General features: G+C 44.8%; 1 protein-coding gene across 1 annotated transcript in view; it reads left to right on the top strand.

Moving 5' to 3' along the window:
• The window catches only part of LOC120989267 (prostaglandin reductase 1-like), a 77,858-nt gene extending 57,301 nt beyond the window's left edge, over positions 1-20,557 (top strand). Inside the window, exons 9-12 of the mRNA XM_040417257.1 lie at positions 274-392; positions 12,308-12,422; positions 19,126-19,127; positions 20,546-20,557. Of these exons, the coding sequence (XP_040273191.1) occupies positions 274-392; positions 12,308-12,418 (230 nt within the window). The 3' untranslated portion in view covers positions 12,419-12,422; positions 19,126-19,127; positions 20,546-20,557. The remainder of the gene's footprint in view (positions 1-273; positions 393-12,307; positions 12,423-19,125; positions 19,128-20,545) is intronic.
• The last annotated feature ends 2,522 nt before the right edge of the window (positions 20,558-23,079 follow it).

Raw genomic sequence — 23,079 nt, forward strand, 5'->3', positions numbered from 1 at the left:
TGCACAGTAATAGTCACCTGCACACACAGATATCCCCCTAAAATAGCTAAAACTAAAAACAAACTAAAAACTACTTCCAAAAATATTCAGCTTTGATATTAATGAGTTTTTTGGGTTCATTGAGAACATGGTTGTTGTTCAATAATAAAATGAATCCTCAAAAATACAACTTGCCTAATAATTCTGCACTCCCTGTATAAATGTGTTATTTCTCTGCAGATAACTTTTTACTTTTAGTCTTTAATTAAAATTTCTTTTGCATGTCTTTTATAGGACCTTATATACAACCCACCATTCTCTTCAAACAACTCCGAATGGAAGGTTTCATTGTGACGCGCTGGTCAGACAGATATCAAGAAGGACAAAAACAGCTCCTGCAATGGGTTTTAGAGGTAATGTTATACATACGGTATATGGTAATGTTATATATGGTAATTTAAAATAATTATTCCATGGTAGCATACACTATGACAATATGATCTAGAGTTAAGTTATGCAAGTAAAGAGTGGCACTACTTGTGGCCAGTCACTTAAAGGGTTTATCCAGCTATCTGTAACTGATGACCTCTGGATAGGTCATCAGCATCTGATTGGTGCTGAGCTGAGACAAGGCCACGTGACCGATGGTCATGATGTCACTTGCCTATGGTAAGCAGCTAATCTGAGGGTGTCCTGGGTGTCAGATACCTAATGATCAGATGCTGATGACCTATTCACTGGATCAGTTACCATAGCCGGATAACCTATTTAAAGGAGTTATCCCATGGTTAATGTAAAAAATAAATACCGGACATCATATAGTACATGACAATTTCTTTCTAACAAAGCTAGAACCAGTCCTGTACCTCCCATGGATCCCGAGCTCTCCCCATTCATTGTTCCAGTCACTCTGCAGGATTTATATCAAGCTGGCAGCTCAGGGAGCATGTACCTTCTGTTGCAAATCTCTCCCTATCACAGTTTAAGAGGCAGTTGTAGGGTGGAACTAAGCATGTGCGTCCACCTAAGCGAGGTGGACAGAGAAATAAAAAAGCAAACAGCAGGTGGCACTATTATAGGTACATTTTATTGAATAACTCAGTGGCTGCACTAAATTAACTTTTGCAATTGCATATACTGTAATTATATTCAGATCCAGGTGCTGGTTTGAAAACTGTTGAATATTTTTCGTCGGACAACCCCTTTTTATTATTATTATTTATTATTAAAGCGCCATTCATTCCATAGCGCTGTACATATGAAAAGGGGTATACATACATAATACAGACAATTGCACTAAGCATGAACAAGACGAGTTACAAACTGGTACAGAAGGAGAGAGGGCCCCGCCCGTGAGGGATTACAATCTACATGGTATGGGAGAAGGACACAGTAGGTGAGGGTGAAGCTAGTCATGATGGTATAGAAGCAGCAGGGTCACTGGTTGTAGGCTTATCTGAAGAGGTGGGTTTTTAGGTTTCTTTTAAAGAATTCCACTGCAGGTAAGAGTCTGATATGTTAGGGTAGCGAGTTCCAGAGAATGGGGGGACATACGGCAGAAATCTTGGAGGCGATTGTGGGAAGAGGTGATAAGAGGATAGGAGAGAAGGAGTTCTTGTGAGGATTGGAGATTGCATGTAGGGATGTATCGGGAAAGTAGGTCAGAGATGTAGGGAGGGGACAGGTTGTGGACAGACTGGTATGTATTTGCTAGTATTTTGAACTGAATTTGTTGGGCAATGGGGAGCCAGTGAAGGGATTGGCAGAGGGGAGAGGCAGGGGAGTAACAGGGTGAGAGGTGGATCAGTCGTGCAGCCAGTGCCGCTCTGGCCAGGCTTAGCATTAGGACCTTTTTATCCGGCCCGCAGCACCGCCTCCTAGCTAATTTATTCACTTCACTTGCCGCTGAGGTAATTGCAGAGAAGCGCCGTAATCTCGCACAGGCGCACTGGATACAGTAGTCTGCACCCGGGCCACTACTGGCAGAGGCATCATCGAGTGAAGTGCGCATGCGCCGTCTTCCAGCACACCTCGCTCGACGATGCCTCTGCCAGTAGTCCGCACGGCCCGGGCACAGACTATTGTATCCAGTGCGCCTGTGCGCGATTACGCCGCTTCTCTGCATTTACCTCAGCGGCAAGTGAAGTGGATAAATTAGCTAGGAGGCGGCGCTGGGAGGGGAGGGGATCTGTGGATGACACTTGTGAGGATCTGTGGGTGACACTTGTGGGGATCTGTGGGTGACACTTGTGGGGATCTGTGGGTGACACTTGTGGGGATCTGTGGGTGACACTTGTGGGGATCTGTGGGTGACACTTGTGGGGATCTGTGGATGACACTTATGGGGATCTGTGGATGACATGGTATGTAGCTGGAGGGAGAAAACATGGCTTTACCACAATGAAGGGTACAGTCTGTATAAATAGGTGGGCGACAAAAAAGGGGCGGGTCAAATGGCGTGGTCAATAGGCGGAGTCAAGGGTGTCAAAAAATCCTTGCACTGGTCCTGTCTGCAGCAGAGTTGAGGATAGATTGGAGGGGTATGAGAGTGCTAGATGGAAGGCCACAGAGGAGAATGTTGCAGTAGTCTAGGCGGGAGATGATGAGGGCATGTACAATTAGTTTTGCAGACGCAAAGGTGAGGAAAGCGCGGATGTGGGAGATGTTTTTAAATTGGAGGCGGCAGGTGGTGGAAAGGGCTTGGATGTGTGGTCGGAAGGAGAGGGCAGAATCCAAGGTCACTCTAAGACAGCGGACTTGGTTGACCGGGGAAAGTGTGCAGCCATTGATTGTGATAGATAGGTCTGTTGGGGGGGGGGGGGGGAAGATGATGAATTCTGTTTTATCCATGTTAAGTTTTAGAAAGTAAGAGGAGAAGGAGGAGGATATGGAAGCAGTGGCGTCTCTAGCTTTCAAATTTTGGGGGGGCACACTGGGGGCCAGGACAAAAGTAGGGGGGGCAGCTATAACAACGATACATTTAAACAAGTACGCTTAGAAATGCTGCAATACTTTACCCAATACCTAAAACCGCAACAGGGAAGAAAAGTCCAGCTGTCTGTGGATGACACTTTTATAGAGAGGGGGATCTGTGGATGACACTGCTATGGGGGGATCTGTGGATGCCACATACCGTATATAGCATCTTATGCTATATGTGTCACCCACAGATCCACCCCATGACAGTGTCATCCCCATTTCCCCCTCCATAACAGTGTCATCCACAGATCTCCCTCCCTATAACAGTGTCATCCACAGATCTCCCTCCCTATAACAGTGTCATCCACAGATCTCCATCCCCGCCTCTCACAGGAGTGTACATATATAAAATAAACATATTTCACATGAACACTTACAGTTACTTGGCTTGGCCCTTGGGGATCTCGGACGCCACTTCCACACTTTGGCCGGGGGCTCGGCGGAGCTGATGTTGTGATTTATCCTAATGAGAAAGATTTCATAATAAGGATTTGGAGAAGGGGCAGAGGGATAGCAGAGCAGGGAGAGGCTGGTGCTGCTACTAGGGGGTCATACCATGGGGGAGTAATAAAACCCACCATAATGCCCCCCAGTAGAAATAATTCTCCTTATAATGTGCAAAACATACCCCCTTATGCCCCCAGTTGAGCTAATATCCCCCATAATGTGCCAGTATAAAATACCCCTATATAGTGCACCAGTAAATGCCTCCATAGTGCTCCTCTCCCCCCTTCCTGCTAGTGCCCCCCATAATGTACCAGTATAAAATGTCCCATATATCGTGCCCCAGTAGATGCCCTCAGTGTCCCCCATAATATGCAAGTATAAAATACCCCTTCTTAGTGCCCCTGTAGATGACTCCATAGTACTCCTCAGTCCCCTTCTCCATAGTACCAACCATAATGTGTCCCAGTATAAAATGCTACTGTACAGAGCCTCCCATATTAAACACCCCTTCTTTGTGGCCTCAATAGATGCCCCTATAGTGCCCACCAATAATGTGCCAGTAATAAGTGCCCCCATCACGTGCCAGTAATAAGCCCCCATCACGTGCCAGTAATAAGCCCCCATCACGTGCCAGTAATAAGCCCCCATCACGTGCCAGTAATAAGCCCCCCATCACGTGCCAGTAATAAGCCCCCATCACGTGCCAGTAATAAGCCCCCATCACGTGCCAGTAATAAGCCCCCCATCACGTGCCAGTAATAAGCCCCCCATCACGTGCCAGTATTAAGCCCCCCCATGTTCCAGTATTAAGTCCCCCCATCATCATGTGCCAGTATTATGTCCCCCCATCATCATGTGTCAGTATTAAGTCCCCCCATCATCATGTGCCAGTATTAAGTCCCCCCCATCATCATGTGCCAGTATTAAGTCCCCCCCCCATCATCATGTGCCAGTATTAAGTCCCCCCCATCATCATGTGCCAGTATTAAGTCCCCCCTCATCATCATGTACCAGTATTAAGTCCCCCCCATCATCATGTGCCAGTATTGTAATAAGCCCCCCCAATGTGCCAGTAACACTATTGTAAAAAAAAAAAAAAACACTTATACTTACCTAAGTGTCAGCGATGCGATGCAGCCTCTTCCTGTGTCCCACGCTGTAATGTAAGGCTCAGGCGGCACGATGACGTCATTGCACCGGCCTCTGATAGGCTGCCGGCCTAGTGCCTGCAGCCAGGGGAGTACATAAAAATCACTGGGCCCCATAGCAGGAATCTAAATTGGGCCCCCATTCCCCTTTTATAGCCCCTCCCTTTGTTCCATGAACTATTCTTGCTGCTGCGTTTTATAATTTATGCCATCAGGGCCGGATTGGGATTACAAAACAGCCCTGGCACACAAAAGAGGTATAATAGATGCAGATGTATATTATATACAGCAGTGTACAGTTATGTGAGGTACGCGGTATAATATATGCAGTGTGTACAGGTATATAGTATATTCCCTAGTGTTCTGATATGTGAGGTACAGGGTATAATAGATGCAGTGTGTACAGGTATATAGTATATACAGCAGTGTACTGATATGTGAGGTACGGGGTATAATATATGCAGTGTATACAGGTATACAGTAGTGTAATATGTGAGGTACGAGGTATAATAGATGCAGTGTGTACAGGTATATAGTAAATACAGCAGTGTACTGACACCTCGTACCTCAGATATCAGTACACTGCTGTATATACTATATATCTGTACACACTGCATCTATCATACCTCGTACCTCACATATATAGTATATACAGAAGTGTACTGATATCTGTACACACTGCATCTATTATACCTCGTACCTCACATATATAGTATATACAGAAGTGTACTGATATCTGTACACACAGCATCTATTATACCTCATACCTCACATATCAGTGCACTGCGGTATATACTATATATCTGTACATATTGCATCTATAATACTGTTTAATATATGCAGTGTGTGTGTGTATGTATATATATATATATATATATATATATATAGATGTGAGGCATACAAGGTATAATACTGTGGATGCAGTGTTTATAGAAATATGTGGTCAGTTATACATTATGGTCACTGTGTGTGAGGTACATGGGGTAGTGGTCACTGTAACTGTCTGAAGTATTATACATGAGTGAGCAATGAGTAAAAACAGGGCATGGAGGGGGGGGGGGTAAATGATGAGAAGTGGAGGACCTCCTCTTACCTCTCCATTCCAGTCTGTATGGATCAATGCAGAGCTGCTTGTGAACTTCTAATACTTGCTGTTAGGGGTTGAAGGACCTGTGATGATGTCATCACAGGTCCTGGCAGATATACCTTTGAAACCTAGGAACTACACCATTTTTGGTGCAGTTCCTTTGCTAGATTCTGCAGGACCTGTGATGTTGAAGATTATGTCATCACAGGTCCTGGCAGATGCACCGTTCTAACCTGGGAACTACACTTTACACTGTGCAGTTCCCTTACAGGACCTGTGATGACATCATCAAAGGTCCTTTAGCTTTAGAAAGATAAACAGGAGCCATTAGGGGGCGGGGCCTCTCCTCCACTTCGGGCCTGCCTGCAGCCTATCAGAGGAAGGGGAAGGGACACGCCTCTCCCTCCCCTGCACCTCTGCTCCGCTGGCACAGGCAGTTTACAATGGAGATGAGCGCAATGGAAGCGCTCATCTCCTTGTGCCCGGCGGCGGCGGCTCACTGGGGGGGGGGGGGGGTATTTTAGTTGGGGGGGCACAGCATGATGTAGGGGGGGCCGTGGCCCCCTCTGGTCCCCCCCTGGCGACGCCACTGTATGGAAGATAGGCATTGTGGGATTCTGGATAGTAAGATGGTGATGTCAGGGCCAAAGAGGTAGATTTGATGTGTCGTCGGCATAAAAGTGATACTGAAAGTCATGAGACTCTATGAGCTGTCCCAGGCCAAAAGTGTAGATAGAGAAGAGCAGGGATCCTAGAATAGAGCCTTGCATGACACCAACAGAGAGGGAATGAGACGAGGAGGTGGTGTGAGAGTGGGAGACGTTAATTGTCCATTCTGTGAGTTGTGATGTGATCCAGGAGAGGGCCAGATCAGTGATGCCAAGAAATGAGAGAGTTTGTAACAGAAGGGAGTGGTCGACAGTGTCAAAGGCAGAGGACTGGTTTAAAGAGAATTTGTAACCACAAAGTGCAGTGCAATTTTCAGACAGCATGTTAAATAACAGGAGAAACTGATCGGATTGATATATAACTTTATGGGAAAAGATTCAGTAAAACTTAATTTAATACCTTTATCTCTGCTTTTTCTTACTTAAAGGGGTTTTACCATCACAGACAATGGGGGCATATCACTAGGATATTCCCCCATTGTCTGATAGGTGCGGGTCCCAGAGGTGGGACCCACACCTACAATGAGAACGGAGCGGGGAAATGAACGGAGGGCGCACTGCGCATGTGCAGCTGCCCTCCATTCATTTTTATGTGGCCGCCGAAAATAGCCGAGCGCTGTCTCAGCTATTTCCGTCTGCCCCATAGAAATAAATTGGAGCAGGGACTGCGCGTGCGCGGTGCGCTTCCATTTACTTCTATAGGGGCAGCGCTTGGTGGAGGATGGGGTCCTCCAGCCACAGCTCTCCCTGCTCCGTTCTCGTTGTAGGTGTGGGTACCAGAAGTGGGACCCGCACCTATCAGACAATGGGGGCATATCCTAGGGTTATGCTCCCATTGTATGTGAAGAGAATACCCTTTTAAGACTGCTTCCGTGTACAGCTATGCAATAAGAAGAACTCCAGCACGAAACAGAACTTGTGCAATTCAAAGTGATACTTATTGGAGGGCGGCTGTACAAATCATGACGTTTCAACCATCAGGCCTTTTTCAAACTGTTGCTTCTTAGAAATGTAGATTGAAAACAAGGAGTAGTGTGCTCTGGTAGATAGTGTGCATATACGCTAGAGAAAATGCACTGTGTACAGCTATCAGTGACTGACAGCTATCTCTGTATACTGTGGGAATTGCTCTGGTAGACAGGCTTGCGGACGCAGTATAGAGGCAACGACAACGTCTTTAACTTAAACAGTTCGGTGTTTATTCACACAAAAGGATAAGCAAAACAAACAGTCACATTAAGTCTGGTGTTTGTTCACACCATGCAGAAGTCCTTGGACATAGCAGAAACCACCTGCTCTCAAGCCAACAAGGTAGCAGGCCTTTACCCAGACCCAAACTCCCAGGTCCCAACACAGAGACTGACAGAGTTTCACTGTCAGAGAGGAGTAAATTCCTACCACCTGACAGTGCTGACCCGGCCTGAAACGTGGGGAGAAGCCACCCACCCTGCACTTTGGCTTCTCCCAGTAAGAGCCAGCACGGATCGGCTTTACAGCCATTCTAAATAGCAAAACCATGTCAGCCAGCACTAGCTGCCGCTGACACATGAAATTACCGGCTCTTACCTCACCAAGGCCAGGAATCTCGGTGACACATACCTTCCGTCAATGGCGGACCCTTGCGCCTTCCTACAATACACACTTACACAGAGTATGCTATCAATCACTGATAATACCTCCCCTGTGTACAGGTATCAGTGACTGACAGCTATCTATATATACACACTTGCACATAGAATGCTATCAATCACTGATAATACCTCCCCATGTACCACTATCAGTGACTGACAGCTATATATGTATACACACTTACACAGAGAATGCAATCACTGATAACATCTCCCCTGTATGCAACTGAAGTGAGAAAATGCAGAGGTTTAAATGTATAAATTACAAGTTATACTGAATCTTTTCCTACAAAATTATATATCAATCCTCTCAGCTCCTCCTGCTCTATATCATGCTGCTTGCAGATAGAGATGTCGCGAACATAAAATTTTCCGTTCGCGAACGGCGAACGGGAGTTTTCGCAAATGTTCGCGAACGGGTGAACCGGGCGAACCGCCATTGACTTCAATAGGCAGGCAAATTTTAAAACCCACAGGGACTCTTTCTGGCCACAATAGTGATGGAAAAGTTGTTTCAAGGAGACTAACACCTGGACTGTGGCATGCCGGAGGGGCATCCATGGCAAAACTCCCATGGAAAATTACGTAGTTGACGCAGAGTCGGGTTTTAATCCATAAAGGGCATAAATCACCTAACATTCCTAAATTGTTTGGAATAACGTGCCTTAAAACATCAGGTATGATGTTGTATCGATCAGGTAGTGTAAGGGTTACGCCCGCTTCACAGTGACAGACCAAACTCCCCGTTTAACGCACCGCAAACAGTCCATTTGCACAACTGCAAACTCCCCATTTGCACAAGGTTGGATACCAAGCTAGCAATGTCCCGTTCCTTATCCTCACTGATGTCATTGAAGGTCTCTTCCTCCACCCAGCCACGTACAACACCAAGGGTCCCCGAAAGGTGACAACAAGCCCCCTGGGACGCCTGCTGTGGTTGGTCTTCCACCTCCTCAAAGCCACCTTCCTCCTCTGACTCCTCTTCTTCAGACTCCTCTCTCTGCGTTGCCTCTCTCTGCGTTATTATAAGGTGTTTTAAGTAGTACTATTACTATAGGTTTAATTCCTGTTACGTCCTCTATATGGGGACGTGTATATGGCATCGATTTTAGGAACGGGGAGATGGAAAAAGATGCTTGGTTGGTCCTCCTACTTCAAATTTGGGGCACTGCACGTGCAATCTAATGTGCCGCCAGATAGTTGTGGTGTGTTATGTTGTTCTATTTTTATCAGTTTAATCCCTGTTACGTCCTCTATCAGGGGACGTGTATATGGCATCGATTTTAGGAACAGGGAGATGGAAAAAGATGCTTTGTCGGTCCTCCTACTTCAAATTTGGGGCACTGCGCGTACAATCTAATGTGCCGCCAGATAGTTGTGGTGTGTTATGTTGTTCTATTCTTATCAGTTTAATCCCTGTTACGTCCCCTATCAGGGGACGTGTATATGGCATAGATTTTAGGAACGGGGAGATGGAAAAAGATGCTTGGTCGGTCCTCCTACTTCAAATTTGGGGCACTGCGCGTGCAATCTAATGTGCCGCCAGATAGTTGTGGTGTTTTATGTTGTTCTATTCTTATCAGTCTAATCCCTGTTACGTCCCCTATCAGGGGACGTGTATATGGCATCGATTTTAGGAACGGGGAGATGGAAAAAGATGCTTGGTCGGTCCTCCTACTTCAAATTTGGGGCACTGCGCGTGCAATCTAATGTGCCGCCAGATAGTTGTGGTGTGTTATGTTGTTCTATTCTTATCAGTTTAATCCCTATTTCGTCCCCTATCAGCTTTCAGGCAAGTCAACCTCAAGACGGCGTGACACTGCCATATCCGGGATGTGAAATAGCCCCTGGGGAGCTGGGGGGGTGCCGTTGATGTGGAGCAAGAGGCAGCAGCAGAAGAGGACTCAGCCGAGGAGGTTATGGAAGAGGATGGAGTAGGAGGAGTAGAGGAGGTGTGTCACCAACTCCTCTGCAGACCCACGCATTCCATGCTTGGCAGGTTTAACCAATGCGCAGTGTAGGTGATATACCTGCCCTGACCGTGCTTTGCAGACCAGGTATCAGTGGTCAGATGGGCTCTTGCCCCAACACTGTGTGCCAGACATGCCATGACTTCCTTTTCCACAATAGAGTACAGGTTGGGGATTGCCTTTTGTGAAAAGAAATTTCGGCTGGGTACCTTCCACTGCGGTGTCCCAATAGCTACAAATTTTTTGAAGGCCTCAGACTCCACCAGCTTGTATGGTAAAAGCTGGCGGGCTAAGAGTTCCGACAAGCTAGCTGTCAGACACCGGGCAAGGGGGTGACTTTGTGACATTGGCTTATTACGCTCAGACATTTCCTTGACAGACACCTGACTGTGGGCAGATGAGCAGGAACTGCGGTAGGTGAGAGGCGGAGTGGCGGATGGTTGAGAGGGGGCAAGGAGGACAGCAGTTGTTGACGTGGCTGAAGATGCAGGATCAGGAGGAGGATTTTGGCTTTGAGTTTGTGTGCTGCTTGTACTCATCATGTGTTGATCCCATATGCGTTTGTGATGTGAGATCATGTGCCTTCGCAAAGCAGTTGTACCTAAGTGGGTGTTGGACTTCCCACGACTCAGTTTCTTTTGGCACAGGTTGCAAATGGCATCGCTGTTGTCAGAGGCAGACACACAAAAAAAATGCCACACTGCTGAGCTCTGCAATGACGGCATTCTGGTGGTGGCAACAGCATGCGTTGATTGGCGTGCTGTCTGGCTGACCCCGGGTGCCGATGCATGCTGTCTGACTGTGCCACTAGCTCCTTGCGATGACCTCCCCCTGCTTCCAACTCGTCTCCTCCTCCTCTCTGTCTCCCCATCCGAACTTTCCCCCAGTTCTTCTTCTCTTCGAGCGGGCACCCACGTGACATCCACGGACACATCGTCATCATCAACCGCTTCACTTGTATCTGAAAACTCAACAAAGGAAGCAGCAGCGGGTACAACATCATCATCATCACACCGTACGTCCATGTGTGTAATGCTGCCTGACTGAGACATATCCCTGTTATCTACATCCTCTGGCAATAATGGTTGCGCATCACTCATTTCTTCCAACTGATGTGTAAATAACTCTTCTGACAGATCAAGTGAAGCGGCTGTGGTGCTAGTGTTGGTGGTGGCGGCAGGCGGGCAAGTGGTAACTTGAGAGGTGCACAAAGCTGAGCTGGAGGAGGGTGGTGCGTCAAGGTTCCGAGCGGAAGCTGTAGTAGATTGGGTGTCCTGTGTTAGCAAGTCAACTATGTCCTCAGAACTTTTCGAGTTCAGGGTACATGGCCTCTGAACACTGGGCATTAGTCTAGGGCCAAAGGGAATCACAGCACCACTACCATGACGGCCCCTGCGGGGTGGTCTGCCTGTCATTTTTTTTAGATAAGTTAAGTTGTACTATGCGTGCAAGCTACTGTGACACAAGATATGAGTTGCGCTGAAGTGACACTATGCACTGCACTGGGCCTTAAACACACAAACACGTGTGTAACTGACTGCTATTTATTCAGTCAAAATTGTTTTTTTTTCTTTAAAAGGAATCGAATGTGACACCAGATATGAGTTGCGCTGGTGACACTATGCACTTGCAGGGCTGGGAGCCTGACACACACGCTGGCAGGCAGGCAACTGCAATTTGATTACACAGAAGAAAAAAAAAAGCAGACTGATGTTCTAGCCCTAAAAAGGGCTTTTTGGGGTGCTGTCCTTACAGCAGAGATCAGATGAGTCCTTCAGGACTGCAGTGGAGACTGAATACGCTTGCCTAGCTATCGATTTCCCTATTAAATCAGCAGCAGCTACACTGTCCCCCCTCTCACTAAGAATGCAGCTTCCGAATGAATCTAAAATGGATGCTTCAGTGCTTCAATAGCACTGGGCTTGCAGTACCAGAAATGGCCAGCTTTAATTGATATGACTGAATATGGTGAATAACTTCGGGATTTAATTTCTCAACTTGAAAGCCATTTTAAAACTTGGTTCCAAAGTTGGTGTCGGTACTGAAGCTGACTTTGTATACCTTTTTTTAAATGGTTTTCAAGTTTAATAATCAAATGCCTAAGTTATTCACGGAAGTCTCATGAGCCCATACATTTTAATGCTGTACAGAGACGGATCTAGGATCCAAAGCTCGCTTCGCTCATCCCTACCTGTGATACTCTATATGGGTTTTATCAATGTAAATTTAACATATTAACAAACAATATGAAAAAAAGAACTCTTTTTGGATCTGAAATTTCCACATAAAACTACAAAATTCATTACATACTGTATAGTTGGGTTAGACATCACCGAATCTGGTGATTAAATATAGATGTACACTATTATAAGATACAGTAACATTCATTATTTTCTTTTAGGGTAAGGTGAAATATCATGAACACATCACCAAAGGTTTCGAGAACATGCCGGCTGGATTCATAGGAATGCTTCGTGGAGAGAATACCGGAAAAGCAATTATACAAGTTTAAATATGTCTGTATACAGTTTACATTACTATGGCTTGCCATCTGTTAAGATGAATACTGCTTGTAGAATTTTATACCTACATCACACGTTATTATCACAATAAAAACTGAGCAAATATATGTACATTTCGAAGATACCATGATTTTCTGAATGTTACTTACGTGATCATGAAGAAAGTTATACACTAAACAAATACAACTTTTTGACCTTCCTTATGCTCAATCAATGTGTTGTGTTCTGATGTCATTTTATGCAGGAGGTATCATGCATATTGCTTAGTTTTTTGTTTTCCATGGCATGTCTTTTACAAATGCAGCATACTCTTGGTATGGAGTGACCAAAAATAACACAATATGTAGAAAAAAAGTTGAAGAGCAGCACACAAATCCAAACTGGTGCAATTCCTTGAAGCAGACCACGGACCTGGTCCTATTAGATATGTGTAAAAAAGGCCAAGGCAGCACTCAAATATCCGTGAAAATAAGGCTATTTTAATCACCCATGTGGTAACAGCAACGTTTTAACTCACTCCATGGAGCCTTTGTCAAGCCATAATACATAGTGCAAAATCAAGTGCTTATATAGCATACATGATTAACAAAGTGATTACATAATTATACATTAATCTTTACAAAAACAATGTTAAAAACAATATATATCAAATCAAATCTCACTAAAAGCAGACAATAAGTCATAAAGTGCTATGTGCCAAAAATGTGTCCATAAATTCATATGATTACAGTGCATAACATCATTATTCAATATCACAAATCAGGTGTACATAATTGTGTTGATTAAAAACAGATAATTCATCCACATTCAAGATGGCGACCTGGCACTGAACATCGACCGAGCATGCTCATTCCCAAAGTAGGGTGGAAACAGTCTGACACACACATCTCACATGACAAAGTCACATGACCGCCATTTATTCCAGCAGACCTATCATACTGCACCATTTTTTTTAATGATTACTCAAAAGGAGGGAGTCAAACAATGCAAACGGGGCTAATGGCATCCCGCCAATATCACCCCTATAAACATACTCCCATACCATCATATGTCAATGGTTATATATCTAATGGTCCACCTGTCGTAGGCAGTCACACTTTATCTCAGGGGGTGTGGCATCTCCACCGGGGGTCACCCGTTCGGAGGCAGCATGCCCAAATGGGATCCACAGACGCAGCCCTCACCATGAAGCGACTCTGCATCCCGATCCCCATCCTGAAAAAAACATCCAATCACACGCAGACTGTATAATGCCCTAGGGATCCAATATACACAGATACATGGCCTAAAACCAGTGGCCATCTGCACTGTGCCAAAGGTCCCATAATATTAGAAAAAATTGCAAGGTCAGATCTTGTCTGTGTCGTCATATGTCCCAATGTGATTACATACATGCATCAGTGAGCACAAAATTTTTTAATACAATTATTTTTTCACATATCCATAACCACCAATATGGTCCTGCTGTCTTGTAGCTTCCAAGGAGGTAATTCATTATTGAACAGGTTTGTATATCCATCTATATAGAAAATAATAGATAAAACAGGAATCAGTTATTGGAATAAATCCAATGCTTGCACATGTATAAAACCTATACGAGAGAGAAGGGCAGAGTTCATCAGAACCATAGAAAAAAGAAAAAGAAGAAAAGAAGCGAAGAAGGAAGAAAAAACAAAACAGGAAAAACAGAAAAAGAACAGAAAAAAGACAATGAGAGATATTCATATAACCCTGAAATCCACATTGAGGCCTCTGGGCTTGAGAGTTTGTACCTCAAAGATCCAGTAGAGCTCTCTTCTTTGAACGTATCGTCCTATCTCCACCCCTTCTGGACAAAGGCACTTGCTCAAGTACTCTAAATTTCAAATCACGTTCACAGTGTCCTGCTTCCTTAAAATGTTTGGGCACAGGTAAATCCAGCCTCTGTTTTCTTATAGTATATCTATGTTATTATCATGTCCGTGTAACCTGTGGTATGTTGGTGAAACAACTTGGGATGTTAAAACACGCCTAAACCAACATAGATATACTATAAGAAAACAGAGGCTGGATTTACCTGTGCCCAAACATTTCTGATAATTCTAGTCTGGCTCAACATCTTCCTTCTTGAGTCAGCCTCCACACATTAAAGTGGTTTTCTGGGAGTTTTACACTGATGACCTATCCTCTGGATAGGTCATCAATATCTGATCAGTGGTGGTCTGACATCCGGGACCCTCACTGATCAGCTGTTTGAGAATGCAACAGACCTTCTCACAGTTTACCAATCAGAGCGCTGTACATTGTATAGAGCTGCGCCTAGGCCATGTGACCAATGAATGTGATGTCACATGGCCTAGGGAAAGCTGAGAGAAAGCTGTGGCACTACTGCCTTCTCAAACAGATGATCGGCGGGGGTCCCGGGTGTAGTGATGAACGAAGAGCCAATAAAAGTCGCAAATTTTTGCACAGTTTAAGCGATTGCGCAAAAATTTGCGACTTTTTCACTCCATTATTCTGACTTGAGCTAATGATAAATCTGGCCCTTTATCTCTAGACCTCCATACATTTCCATGGGATTAAGTGATTTGCTTGTGTGAAGATTGGTGCTTATCTTATTAAACAATACCACAATGGCCCAGTTGACCCAACATCTGGTATTAGCATAATTGAATTGGATCAAAAAATAGATGTTCCTATCACCACACAGCCTCCCAGATTCAGCTGATTCTGTTGACTCTTGGTTTCTCCATCTGGGATGCTGGTCTGGGGCTTGTATCCTGAAAGCTTCTTGCCCTAACTATCAGCCTGGCGTCCACCGGCATGCCACGCAGATAGGAAGACTGTTGTAACCGTCTCTGTGTGGTTGGTGATTGAACCTGCTTGGTCGCTGCATCATAAATTTTGGTGATGCTATGGCTGCTGTGTGTTTAATCCATAAAGTCGAGTTCCTATAGAAGCACAGAAAAGCATATTAAATATGTGGTTGGAAACCAACTGTTTCAGATTGATAGACAAAACCTGCGGGGTAAAATATCTGCCCATTAACGGCATATCCATATAAAAAATGTCCCATCCGAAAAGAGCGGAGCTCGCCTACTTGGCTATTTTCTTAAGCCCCACTAAAGTGAAAGGAGAGAGCAGCCCAACGTCGGCCACTTCCCCCTTTCCTGGCTGTGTGTGACAGGGTCCCTTTCTTGGAAATTTTACTGCAGATTTTGCTGACATTCCACAGTGGATTTCGGTGCGGATTTACCAAAGATCTAACCCTACGCATTGCAAACGGTGAAATATACAGTGGAAATCTGTAGCATAAATTAAACCAATCAGATTCTATCTTTTATTTTGGACAGCCCCTTTGGAAAATAAAATGAGGAATCTGATTGGTTGCTATGGGCAACTAAGCCAGTTCTACTTTACACCAGTTTGATAAATGACCCCCTTAATTCTTCTCTGTACCAATCCTGATTCCTATTCGTTTTGAATGTGTACTCTTTGTGGAAGCTTCCATGCAGATTTTTTTTAGATGAGGTATTGGTCATTTCAAAGACAATGTATAAGAAACTGGTTATACTAAAATCTTGTTAATGTGATAGTTTGGTCGATCGCTACTTATTGGCACCAAAAGAAAAGTCCACTGGAATCTGTGTAAATTCAGATGTAGCAAATGGACTTGAGGGCATGGGTGTGCATATTACACCTCAAATCTGTCATTACACTCCCTAACTTACTATTGGTAGGGCAGCTTTTAAATGCCATAGTGATTAGGGGCCTTTCTAGTGACAAGTATATTGTAGAGTCTCCAGTCAGTCAAGAAAGGGTTAATACTTGGGACCACTGTGGCTGACTTCACAGTTAAAGTGCATGAGGTAGGTACCAATAATAAGCCCCTGTAGTAACTATGGCAACTGTGCGGCTGATGTCATAGATGCATAAGTCTATGACATAAAGAACCCACAGATGAATGTCCCATAACAGAAGGACAAACGGCCATTTGCAGAGCCGTGCTTGATGTGTCTGGAGACCTGGAGCTTCACCATCTGTAGAGGGAGGAAGGGGACGTCCGCCTAGCCAGCCAGATCAGCCCTATCGCCTAACCAGCCAGTTCAAGTCCAAAAAGTTGAGAGGTATGCTGACATGTGAATTAGGCTTAAAGGGGTTGTCTCACTTCAGCAAGTGGCATTTCTTATGTAGAGAAAGTAAATACAAGGCACTTACTAATGTAGTGTGATTCACCATATTACCTCCTTTGCTGGCTAGATTCATTTTTCCATTACATTATACACTGCTAGTTTCCATGGTTACGACCACCCTACAATCCATCAGTGGTGGTGGTCGTGCTCGTACACTATAGGAAAAAGCACTAGCCTATGTTAGGTCTTACGGTACCAACCACCAAATATGTAGGTCAGCACTTTTTCCTATAGTGTGCAAGCACGGCCACCACTGATGGATTTCAGGGTGGTCATAACCATGGAAAAGAGCAGTTTATAATGTGAAATGTGGAAAAATGAGTCCAGCCAAACGAAGCAATATGGATAATGACAATAAATTAGTAAGTGGTTTGTACTAACTTCCTCTACATAATAAATGCTATTTGCTGAAGTGAGACAACCCCTTTAAGATGACCGTGGTCAGGCCGGGAAATACAAAGAAAAAAGTATACTATTAGACTCTGCCATAGGTGCTATTACACTTCTGCACATGTCTGACCTGGAGGCCTTTGTTAATGGCACCACACAATTTTGTTGCAACGTGCTGACATAGGAAGCCCCTTTCGTCTCTTAAACTCCTTAGATGCTACGGTTGCTATTGTTTGCAGCATCCAAGGCATTAAACAGCCAGGCCTGGAGCCTGGTTTTCAGTCAAAACTGGCCTCCCACAGCGACCCCACAGGAACAACTTCTGCTATTATGTCAATTGGCTGGAACTACATAGTTCCCATGATGTATTAAAATCTCACAGGGTGAGAAGGGGTTAACAAGTTATGGTAAGGTCTAGTTCACACGAACGTTTTTATTGCACATTTAGTATACGGGCCGTTTTTTTGTGTTCCGTATACGGTCCGTATACGGAACCATTCATTTCAATGGTTCCGCATTAAAAACGGAATGTGTTCCGTAAGCATTCCGTTTCCGTATTTCAGTTTTTCCGTTCCTTTCAAAGATAGAACATGTCCTATATTTGGCCACAAATCACGTTCCGTGGCTCCATTCAAGTCAATGGGTCCGCAAAAAAAACGGAACACATACGGAAATGCATCCGTATGTCTTCCGGATCCGTTCCGTTTTTACTGAACCATCTATTGAAAATGTTATGCCCAGCCCAATTTTTTCTATGTAATTACTGTATACTGTACATGGCATACGTAAAAACGGAACGTAAAAACGGAAAGGAAACGGAAACACAACGGAACTCAAAAACGGAACAACGGATCCGTGAAAAACAGACCGCAAAAAACTATAAAAGCCATACGTTCGTGTGAACTAGGCCTAAGGCTGTATTCACACCTGTGTTGTGTTTTCTGTCATATGAAAAGGTAACCAGTACATTGCTGCCACCTAGTGGAGGTGTGAAATACATTTTAGTTACAAAGGAAAAAACTGCCCCATTTCCACACTGGAGAAATGCATCTACTGTAGCTACTAATTAGTGGAAATTACACAAGGCTATTGAGCCTTTCAGTGCAATCTTTTCAGGGAGCTGATCCCTAACATGCTGAACCGACATGTCTGAATTCTGTTACCGTACAATCCTAAACGCTCTAAGCTCTATAAAACCTCATTCACACCTCAGTGTTCCACGTATGTGCCCTCAGTGTACATAATACCCCCCAGCAGTAATAATGTCCCCATAGTGGCCCCCAGCAGTAATAATATCCCCCATAGTGCCCCCCGGCAGAAATAATGTCTCCCATAGTGGCCATTAGCAGTACTAATGTTCCCCATGGTGGCCCATAATGTTTGCCATAGTGACCCCTGCAGTAATAATGCCCCATAGTGGCTCCCTGCTGTAATGTTTCATTTCAGCAAAAAAAATGAAGAAAATATATATATACTTACCTCATCCTCTTGCTCCTCTATTGAATAAAAAGGACCTGCCGAAGGACCGGCGCTCAGCGTGATGACGTCATTGCACGCTCCCAGCGCAACAGATCCTCTTTAATCAAAAGAGGAGTTACTGTCTCTTTGTGTGCAAGTGGATGAGGTGAGTATAACAATATTTGCAATGGGTGGCCGCGCCACAGGGCCCTCTATGTCGCGTCCCAGGTGTAGGAACGGCCGAGTGGTATAGGGTGGCCTAAAATGTCCCTTTATATGAGGTGTGAGTGTCAGGGTGCTCCTACCTGGATACGGCTGGACCATAGGCATTGGCTCCGAAGGAAACAAATAGGGGGAATAGTTGAGGGATAAAAGAATAACTTGAGTCCAGATCTTGAGATGCAGTTCCAACTTTGCCTTGGTCCCAGCAGGCTTTAGCATTAGGACTCTGGCAGGCAAACTCATCACTGCTACATTTGTTGCTCTCTGGCTCTGCTGTACTATCAGGCTGGCTGTATAACTTTGCTTCTTCTTTATGCTGCACAACACTTAGTAGTCTGACTCTATGTTTGGCAAGGAAATACTCCTCCTGGCTCCTGAGGCTTTAAGCTTTGGCCTCCATGTCCAGCAGAGCTAAGGGTGCTCTGGATGGCTTGGCTTGGGCATGTTCAGGAGAGACGTGCCCAGCACACCCTCCCTTGGCAGGGGGTAAGCTGGAACTGACTCTCACTAATCCCCACCCTTCCTGCAGGAAGTGGGACTGGCCCACTCCTCCACCGAGGGGGTATAAAATGGAATGAAAAGCTCCATTCTACCTAAATATAGCTCTGCCGTATTTGCTGCCACCTGCTGGTAAACCAGGCAAATTGCATTTAAACACAACAGTTGCAAACATTAGAAATGCACAGTGTAGTGGACCTGAAATAAATACACAAGATGACATGATATTAGCACATTAGAGATAGTAGCGGCGTGAAGAAGTGGTAATGCCACTCTGGGGCGTTACATATACACTGCTCGTTACCATGGTTATGACCACCCTGTAATCCTCTCTGGTGACCAGGACTGTGGAAACTCACATAGGCTGGTGCTTTCTCTTATAGTGTGCAAGCAGGGCCACCACTGATGGTTTACAGGGTTTTTGTAACCATAGGAAAAAGCAGTGTATAATGTGATGGAAAAATGAATCCAGACAGCAAAGGAATTTAAGTTAAATAGGTCTCGATTCGTCATGGCCGCCGCACGGTGATTGCCCGTGCTTTAGGGACCGCAAATTGCAGTCCCCAATGCACGGAACGACCGCACAACGGCCATGTGCATGAGGCCTAAGGCTGAGTTCACATGTATTTTAAGCATCTGTTATGCACATGTTGCCTTCGTTTTAGCCATTTCTGTCTACGATCCGTTATTTTAGACTGCAAAATTAGTAGGAATTTTTCCCCTCTAAAATAACGGATTCCAGATGGAAATGGCTAAAAAGGATGCAACACGTGCATAACTGAGCATAACGGATGCTTAAAATACAGAAGAACGGAAAGCTAAACGGTGATGTGAACCTGGCCTAACAGGCACTCCAGCACTAAGATCCCGTTGGAGATTGCCACTACTTTAAAAAAAAATCAGGATTATTGGATTTCATTAACACTTGACATAAGTGCAGGAATTCATCAAGATTAGTATTTGAAAAGAAAAAAGTGATCAGGAAGGTAATGTCCCCTTTAACTCTGATGTTGACATCACCATGGCAACTGCAGTAAACAGACAGCTGTTGGTCGGCTTGAATCTAAAAATCATCAGTTGGCTCCTTGGGAGATGAAACTGATTTTATGGTTTGTGATGAATTTCGGAGACACCCGGAGGAGCTGCGCTTACGCCCACTGCTCACGGTGGGATTTCTGGGGTAAGATACTGAGATATATCTAACTGTTATATTCAGGTGCGGGATATCTCCGTATAACACTGGTGTGTTTTTAGTAAGCTACAATAAATACAATAAAACAGGGAAAGATGTTTAGCGTTTTCCCTAAATTTGAACGGTTTATTATGTGTCTAGGAAAAATAGGACTTTTGGTCAGGTCTACAACACTTGTGGTGAAGTTACCTAAAGAACGGTGAAGTATAAAGAATGGCAGACACTGCAGATGATTGCATTAGGGCCTTATTGGCACAGTCAGTGGTTGGTCAGTGATTTCCATCAGTGATTTTGAGCCAAAACCAAGTGCGGGTCCAAAACACAGAACAGGCGGCGATATTTCCCTTCTACCTTATGTCTGTGTAGGATCAACTCCTGGTTTTGGCTCACAATCACTGATGGAAATCACTGACCAAACACTGACTGTGTGAATGAAGACTTAAAGGGTTTCTGTCACCCTGCAAAACTCATATTTTTTTTTTTTGGATAGTTAGATTGCTCATAGTGCGATATAGCAGAATATAATGCTCTTACTTACTTTCATGCGGCCGATTCTTTATAAAACGAACTTTTATAATATGTAAATGAGGGCTCTACCAGCAAGTAGGGCGTCTACTTGCTGGTAGCTGCTGCAGCAATCCGCCCCCTCGCCGTGTTGATTGACAGGGCCAGCCATGATCTCCTCCTCCGGCCGGCCCTGTCAGTAATTCAAAAATCGCGCGCCTCGCGTCATTCGGCGCAGGCGCTCTGAGATGAGGAGGCTCGTCTCCTCAGCACTCCCTCAGTGCGCCTGCGCCGATGACGTCTTCTCTTTCGGTGATGTCATCGGCACAGGCGCACTGAGGGAGTGCTGAGGATACGAGCCTCCTCATCTCAGAGCGCCTGCGCCGAATGACGCGAGGCGCGCGATTTTTGAATTACTGACAGGGCCGGCCGGAGGAGGAGATCACGGCTGGCCCTGTCAATCAACACGGTGAGGGGGCGGATTTCTGCAGCAGCTACCAGCAAGTAGACGCCCTACTTGCTGGTAGAGCCCTCATTTACATATTATAAAAGTTCGTTTTATAAAGAATCGGCCGCATGAAAGTAAGTAAGAGCATTATATTCTGCTATATCGCACTATGAGCAATCTAACTATCCAAAAAAAAAAAAAAGAGTTTTGCAGGGTGACAGAAACCCTTTAAAATGTGAAAATTCTTGGCGTTTTTAAACTCATCTCATGTAGTTGCCTGTAAGTTAGGTTCTTCATATGCATTGCGGTTTAGGCCTCATGCACACGACCGTTGTTATAGGCATTTATATTGCCGGCGCCCGTTCAGTTCCGCAAATTGCGGAAGGCAACACAGACGGCTTCCGTTTTTTGCGGATCCGCGGTTGAGGACCGCAAAAAACGGCACGGTCGTGTGCATGAGGCCTTAGCTTGTGAAACCAGCTTTTTTGGATTGAACCCTTAAATGCAAATCTTGCTCTATTACTACAGGCACAGTCATATAAATATCGGAAAAACCCTCCCAAAAAGGGAAATTTTTTATTCAGATAGTTGGTTGGGCTGGTATGAGTTAATTTGCATTCTCCCCTCCAAGCCTTAGGGTGCCTGTACACAGGTGTAGGGTAAGGTGTAGAAAATCAGCACAAATTTCTGTACGGATTTCTGTGCGCTTCTGCAACAAAAACCGCATGAGCAGAGCGGGCGCCATATCCGCCAGGTGCCTTCTGTTTTAAACTGCAGGCACCTGGGACTAATGTAATCGTAATGACCAAGAATAAAAATAATTGGTCAGTTTTAATGCATAGGAAACGGTGTTAAAAAAACTAATATAAATGTTGCAGAATTGTTTATTTTTTTATAATTCCACCCCATTTGAAATTTGTTTCCGCTTCCCATTCACATTGTATGCAACTATAAATGGCGCCATTAGAAAGTACATATTGTACTGCAAAAGACAAGCCCTGATACGGCTATGTGAATAAAAAATATAAATATGCTTGATACTTTTATTGCTACAAAGAAAAAAAATGTGGGGGGTTGAGTCCGCACAACCTGTCTGTAGGTGCAGATCACTATGGCGAAATACATATACAAACGGAAAATGCAAATGTGATCGCACACTACATCCAGCATTATGCCCTGCCTCCATGCTGGATGAGACATTGGTGTACATTTTGGCCAAAGCGTAATAAGCCACTCACCGTGTCAAGGTCGTCTCATTTGAGTGGTCCCTAACGCTATTTCCTACCTGTTTATGGGCCATGACAGCCACACAAAGTCCAGGGAATGCAGGTCCGCATGCAAGCCAAGCACATTCTGCTTTTAACCCCGTCCGGTGCCAATACAGCTTTCATCGGATCCAGGGATGCAAGTACCAACATGCATGCTGAGCCCACCATATACTTCTCCTGGAGCCAAATGGCTACTGGTAGGTTCTATACAAGCAGACTCAGTTTTATACTGACTTTAAAACCAGCCTCCAGGACAGATTGACTGGTCAGGTGTGCAGGACTCAAAGGAGATCGGAAAAAAAATGTGGGGGGTTGAGTTTTCCGTTTGTATATGTATTTCGCCATAGTGATCTGCACCTACAGACAGGTTGTGCGGACTCAACCCCCCAAATTTTTTTTCTTTGTAGCATATATTGGAGGCGTGGCGATCTCCTTTGAGTCCTGCACACCAGTCAATCTGTCCTGGAGGCTGGTTTTAAAGTCAGTATAAAACTGAAGC

The sequence above is a fragment of the Bufo bufo genome, chromosome 2, assembly GCF_905171765.1.
Source record: "Bufo bufo chromosome 2, aBufBuf1.1, whole genome shotgun sequence".
In the NCBI taxonomy this organism is placed as follows: domain Eukaryota; kingdom Metazoa; phylum Chordata; class Amphibia; order Anura; family Bufonidae; genus Bufo; species Bufo bufo.